This window comes from Lycium ferocissimum, chromosome 9, assembly GCF_029784015.1.
Source record: "Lycium ferocissimum isolate CSIRO_LF1 chromosome 9, AGI_CSIRO_Lferr_CH_V1, whole genome shotgun sequence".
Taxonomy (NCBI): domain Eukaryota; kingdom Viridiplantae; phylum Streptophyta; class Magnoliopsida; order Solanales; family Solanaceae; genus Lycium; species Lycium ferocissimum.
In genome coordinates, this window is record NC_081350.1 from 49746483 (window position 1) to 49753732 (window position 7250).

At 38.1% G+C, this 7250-nt stretch overlaps 1 protein-coding gene across 1 annotated transcript; it reads right to left on the reverse strand.

Annotated features, from left to right (window-relative positions):
- Positions 1-364: 364 nt before the first annotated feature.
- LOC132032026 (uncharacterized) lies at positions 365-934 on the reverse strand. The gene has a single exon (XM_059421853.1). It carries the CDS (start codon positions 932-934, stop codon positions 365-367), a length of 570 nt encoding a protein of 189 aa, XP_059277836.1.
- Positions 935-7250: the final 6316 nt, after the last annotated feature.

The window sequence follows — 7250 nt, forward strand, 5'->3', positions numbered from 1 at the left end:
CAAAATCTCCAACAACCTCTTCATCTTGTCATCATTCAACAATCCAGACACAATCACTGCCAGACCTAAAAATTCATACCTCAGATGTGAAGGAAGCGGCTTAAGCTCAATATAGGCGCCTCTAAAATAGATGGCTTCGGTGGAGAAGTCTTTTCGTTCCCAAGATCAAGATTCAGCTTCTTTGGTTTGTAAGAGTAGGAACCCAACCCAACAAGAGAATTAATAATCTCCACGTAATCTTTCATATCATCAGCATCGAAGTTCACCAATATGGCTGCTAGAGTGTCACGCAAACATTCTTCTTCCATTTAAATTCAATAGCCTCATCTATCATATCAATGGCTTCAATAACCGAAATGCTTTCTTAAGTACTCGATAGCTTCATTCCCTTGCAAGCCTGAAAAGTCACCTCTTTATAATTAAGACGGAACTTGATCTGGTTCTTCTCTAAATCTATAAGAGCCCTTCCCTCGGCAAGGAAAGGTCTCTCCAGAATAATAGGAATATCTCGATCAATAGCACAATCAAGAATTACAAAATTTGCCGATAGAAAAAATTCACCAACCCGAATAAGCACATCATCAACAACCCCCAACTGACCTCTTTGTAGATTTATCAGCCATCTGTAGTCGCATGGTGGTAGGTCTAGGCATTCTAAACTTGACTGCTTATAAATAGTAAGTGGCATAAAGTTAATGCTAGCCCCATTATCATATAAAGCACGAGCGAAATCATGATGACCAACAGAACATGGAATAGTAAAGGCCCCTAGATCCTCTTTCTTCTGAACACTGGTTGTAGATATGATAGAACTAACAAGATGAGTCAGACACATAGTGCCATGCTTGATCAGTCTCTTATTTGTCAATAGCTCCTTCAAATATTTTGCAAAACCCGACATCTCTTGGAAGGCATCAAGAAAAGGAATGTTCATCGGTAGCTGCTTCAACTGATCATAGAACCTCTGACACTTAGCGTCCTCAGTATTCTTCACCAACCTCAGTGGAAAGGGAGGTGTAGATTTAAATAGTTAGGTCAAAGGGCGAAGCGCCTCTTTAACTGTTGCTTTGCAAGTATCACTACTGCCTTCTGTCTGGACCTCATCAATAATTGGCAGCACATCAGATTGTGCCTCTTCTTCTTCGGCAACTGGCTCGAGATTAATCACCTTCTTCGCAACACTTTGAAGTAGTTTCCCACTCCAAGTGCTAATAGCAGCACACATCTCATAAGAATTACCTCCATAACTCTTTGAATTTGGAATAGTGTCACCAGAAATCCTCCCTTCTGTGGAGGGTGTTGTTCTCTGGAAATATCTCGCATCCGCGACTCGAGCTTCTGAATGGAATCGGTGTGAGATCCCACAGTTTCAGTCAGGCCCTTCAATATTCTATCTGATTTATCTTGGTTAGCTAGCACCTTCTCAAGCATGCTCTCCAACTTAAAACTACCTTACTTATTTGACCGACCTTTTGGTGGAATATAGGGATTGGAACTCTTATTTCCAAATTTATTCTTATTGTTGTAGCTACCCTGGTTTGAGCCACCATAGTTGTTGCAATTACCTTGTCTCTGCTGAGGTCTCTGTTGATTTTGATTCTGATTCTGATAGGCTTCTTGGCAGTTCTGCCTTTGGTAACCCCCTTGAGAGTTATTAACAAAAGTTAGCATCCTAATATCGCAGAGCCTCTTTATATGGACTCTCTTGAACTTGGTACATTCCCTTGGGCATTCCTAGAACTTCTTCAACAACATTAACTTTCTTTGCTTCCTTTTCATCAAGTCTCTTGGTCAGCAAAGAAATATTGGTTGATATTTGAGCTAGAGTCTGTTGAGTCTCTTGATTCTTCTTCACAATGTTATGGATCATTGGAGCTTCATAGGCTACACTGTCTTTACCTCCCAAATGTCATGCTTGATTGTGAGTAGTAAGCTTATCAAGCAACTGAGTGATTCAGGCATATGTCTTATCCATAAAACACCCACCAGCCACATTGTTTACCACCACTTGTGTCAATGGATCTAGCCCTCTCTATCAATATATGTTCTGGAAAACCACGATTCAGAGACTTTTGCAAATATTCCTTGAATCTCTTCTAAGCTTCAAATAGTTGTTTCCCCGGAAGCTGTTTGAAATCGTATAGCTTGTCAAGAATTTTCAGCTTTCTTGCTAGGCGGAAACCACTTCTTGAGAAAAACAGCAACCAGCTCTCCCCACGTGTGAATAGTGTTATGGGTCAGCTTCTCAAACCAAACTCTTACTTCACCGACTAAAGAGTATTTGAAAACTCTTAGACGAATAGCATCATCTGGAACAGCATTTTGCATATATTGAGCGCACACACCCACGAAACTCTTCAAATATTGGTACGGGTCATCACCAGTAGAGTTTCGAAAATATCCCTCATGTTTAAGTAGTTAGTAGATAGAGGAGTCAATCTTGCAGTTTGCATTATTCACCCTAGGGGAAACAATAGCAGATGCATATTCCAGCTCGTCTAACATATCCGCAAAGACATTCTCAACCTCCACTTCCACTGGTGGGTCTTGCACTTACACATTCCTATTACCTCCTGTTTCACGTCCTCCTCTGTTGTTCATTAGCTGGTTCACAGTAAACAACAAACAAGGTGTGATGGAATAGAAAAAGACTTTAAGTAAAACACGAACTCTTTAGTAATTTCAAAACCCTATTCCCTAACAACGGCGCCAAAATTTGATACGCTCAAATTACACCTATTAAGCGATGTAAAGCCGACTATGTCAAATATAATAACCCAACAAGGTTGGGGTAAAATCCCACAGGGAATATGGTGTGAAAAGTTTACTAAAGCCGTAGAGTACTTTCTTCATTGTCTAGTTTCGTATTCCGTTGAGTTTGTAGAAGAGTGGTTGTTTACTAACTAATTGCTTTTGGTTGTAATAAATGGGTAAAAGAAACCAAGGTTATGTCCCCCTTCAGATAAAATATATGCGATGGTTATTGATCTTGATATACTTCTAATGGATCATTGTAAGAATGCACTTAACCTCTGATTGAATCCTTATTATTTCCCAATAGATAAGGACTATTTCTCTTTATGATTTTCTCAAATATAAAAGAGTTAATATGAAGAACGGTTAATATGTGTCAAGTAAATTTCTCTTATATCTAAGTGAATCTATTAAACGAGGGTTAACGCCCGAGTTCTTGTTACTTGATCTTACCAAACCCTAATTTGTCTTCCCAAATAAAACAAGGTTTATGGCTTAAGTTAATGTTTGCAACCATCAACTAACAATCTAGAACAAAGAATAAGTAAACCCTAACAATTCATTATGCATATATCAATTTTAATTCCCAATCACATAATACCCATCCTAGGGTTCACAACCTTAGGAATTGATTTAGCTACCCATATTGGAGAAAGAACAACATAAGATAATAGAAATCATAATGCTTACGATTGATTGGAATTAAAATAAAATAATTGCAATTGTCTTGTTCTCCAAAAACCTTCAAAAACTATAAAGTATTCAATGCTAAATTAGTAGAACTGAAATATGATGCATAATCTTCTACAAAAACCCTACATCGAGTATTTATAATGGTCCAAGTCATAAAAAATAAGTTGACGAAAGATCCTCCGTAGGATCATTATACACTGTAAATATTACGGTCGGTAAATATCTTGCTTTGTCCATGAAATTGATGTTTGCTAGCAGAATCTACGCCCATTCTTCCCGGACTGTAAATGTCTTGCGGTCCTTAGATCTTGACCGTGAATTGAGTCTTCAAACTTGGACTTGCTGTTGCTGATCTACTGTGGGAATTTATGGACCGTAAATATTCTACGGTCGGTACTTTTCTGCCGTCAATTCTTTCTTCCCTGTAGTTGTTTCTGTAACTGATTTATGCCAACATTGGCAGACCATAAATAATCTACGGACCGTCTTTTTCCTCCATAAAATTCCATCTTCAGTTACTTCCACTTTTTGAACATCTTTTTCTGCTCTTTTCACTAAATTCCCTGACTTTCGCCATAAGCACACTACATACATGTAACATGAAAAAAAAAACACATCAAAAGACCCAAACTTGCTTGAAAAACAAGTAAAACTCGCCCTCAAAAAGCATCAAATGTGCCGAAATTACACGGCACATCAAGTCTTTTATTTTGTTCTTCATACTCCTAAGCCCTAGCACGAAGGTTCTCTCCTCCCACCATTAAAATATACCAAGGTAAGCCTGTTCCAAGTCTTTTAAGTAAATTCTAACCTACATCTGTTATCTCTAAATAGAAAATCATTGTTACTAACTGTCATGACCTAAACCGGAGGGTCGCGACTGATACCCAAGACCTTACTCGGCTAAGTGCCATTCTACCATTTTATTCATAAGTCGCAACTTTTTACGAACCTTTAAATTATGAAATGACGCTTCCGTCAACTACAACATGAAAACTTTTTAATAGAACTCTTTCATCATGTCAGGGACTTCTCCCTTATCTTTAAGTCAAAGAAAACCTTTAGTCACAGTAAAATCTTTAAATCAATGCATATGAACACATCGACCTAAACGGCCGCCTTACACAACTGTCAACATCTCGACGCACTATCCACAGGACACTGTCTGCAAAAGTCTCTGGCAAGGACCAAGTTACCATAACATAAGTTGGGATGGGGCCCCAACATACCCGTAATGCATCCGACTTGAGGACATACATAAGTACTCTGACTCACAACACTCCGAATAGAAATAGAGTTCACCAGTCCAACTGATAACCCGGGAACATCCTCCAGCAAGGTTCCTCTATCCATCTGTGTGGCCTGAAACACAGTGCCCCCAGGCAAAGGGACGTCAGTACAAATGATGAATCGAGTATGTAAGGCAAAACTGAAACAATATATATCTCGACTCGAATGATAAAAGAGTAAATGTGACTCAATCTGTACCTGTAACCAACACTGATAATCATGTATGTGCATATGATCTTTTAAAACATCATGTGTATATATATAATGCATACCTTCGCCCTGCTCACAGCCTCTTCGGGCATAATAGCATAATGGCCCTATCGGGCAGCCCCTTCGGACATCATAATCATCGTATACCAGCAGATTAGGTGGTTTGCGTCTATAACGCCATAGCCCTTCCCCTTCCCCATAAAATCATGTGATACATATATATAAGTGTACAAATGCATGATAATCTTTGTAAAACATCAAAGGACTTCCTTCGGAGCAACTTTTAGTTTAAAATGGGAACTTCTTCCCCTTTTCATTTATCTCCTTCGAGACTTAAAAATCAAATATGAAATGCATATGAATAAGAAGCCTTGTGAGGTACATCTTTCACAGAAAAAGTATACTGTGGACTCTCATGTCGATCCGAATGAATCATCCTTTCCACGAGGTAAATCTTTGCTCGCTAGGCAAGAGAATAGCAAGTTCCAAATTCCGTCTCGTAGGACATGTATTTCTATTACTATGAAATTCATAAATGAAGTAGTTAATGTAGGGTTACCATTATCCTTTTTGTAGTGACGAATCTTGTATGTGTTCCTAAGAAAAGGAATTTGTCCATTTTTCGGGGTCTCAAAGGGGCGTGGAAACACAGAAGGTACTTCAGAGGTTTTGCATGGATAAATGTAAACCCGTTACTTTACCGTTAACACAACATTTCAAACTTTATTCTTTGACGGCACCGCAATCAAAGGAGGGAGAGGGGGCTGCATGTCAAAAGTTCCTTATTCTAGTGCAATTGGTAGCATTATGTATGCTATTATTATCACTCGACCTGATATTGCTCAAGTAGTAAGTGTGGTAAGACGATTCATGTCTAATCCAGGTAAGACACAATGGGAAGCAATTAAGTGGATATTGAGATATCTTAAAGGTTCTTCGAATGTTGGTCTAACTTTTTGTAGGATGAGAAATGAAGGCTTCCCGGTCCTTAGTTATGTGAATTCTAATTTTGCAGGTGATCTTGATAAAAGGAGATCAACAATGTGCTATATCTTTATTCTTGCAGGTAGTGCCATAAGTTAGAAGGCAACTCTCCGGTCTATTTTTTTCTTTGTCCACAACAGAAGCTGAATATATTACAACAGCAAAAGCAGTAAAGGAGGCTATATGGTTGAAAGGTTTGGTGTCAGAATTGAGTGGGGTTCAACATGAACCAATTCTAAAATATGATAACTAGAGTGCTATTCGCGTGATAAAAAATCAGAGATTTCATGATCGCACCAAACATAGTGATATCAGATTCCATTTTATTCGTGATGTTGTTGAAAAAGGCACAGTTAAGGTCTTGAAGGTTGACACAAAGGACAACGCAGCGGATATGTTGACCAAGGTGGTTCCTCTTGTCAAGTTCAGTCATTATATGAATTTGGCAGGAGTTCGCATCAACTGATACGTCAGGATAGAGAACGGCAGGGCAAGGTAGAGCTACTAGTATGTACAAGGTTTTGGTTAGTGTCTCTTGTTTCCTACACTGAGTTAGCTCACATAGGCTTAGAGACATTGGACTGAATGACGTTCATATAGAAGCTCGAAATTCATCTCAAGGTGGAGATTGTGAAGTTGAGAAGATATTCAAGTCAATTCCTACTCAAAAGCAGAAAGAAATAAAAAGGAAACTTTTTTCTTTGTTGGTTTTCGAGTGTGATTGAGATTTAGATTCTTTCTAGGAAAGGATTAGACCTAGTAGGACAAATACATACTAGCTAGGATTTATTAAGTAGGACAAAACATAGAACCTAAGAGTATTCTATCTTGTAACTTACTTTCTCCCCTGATATTAATAAAAGTGTCGGTCGTTCTCCGTGGACTAGGATCACATCGATCCGAACCACATTAATTACTGTGTTTTTATCATTTTCGCGCTAACAGTATAAGATGATATACACATTCAGTCTTTCTATATATACTTGTCTTTGGTGTATTTAGTTTATAGTCTTTATTTAATAATACAACGGCTATTAGATGACATTTCAATATACTGGTGGGTTCCTCATTTATGTCAGTATGGTTATATGACAGTTCCCGTTAAAGGAATAGGACAGTGTCGGATCCAGGATTGTCGGCTCATGGATGCTCGCTTCTGTTAATATAATGTTACTATAGATCACGTAGTATAAGTGCACAATTATTTAAACGTGATAATTTAAAAAGTAATGAGAAAATTATGGTTAATATTATCATTATATAAAAAATATAAAAAAATTCACTTTTTGAAGGAAAAAAAATGAATTTGCTTGAAGGAT

Coding starts and splice junctions, on each gene's coding strand:
- LOC132032026 (XM_059421853.1), bottom strand. CDS start 934: ATGAACATTCCTTTTCTTGATGCCTTCCAAGAGATGTCGGGTTTTGCA.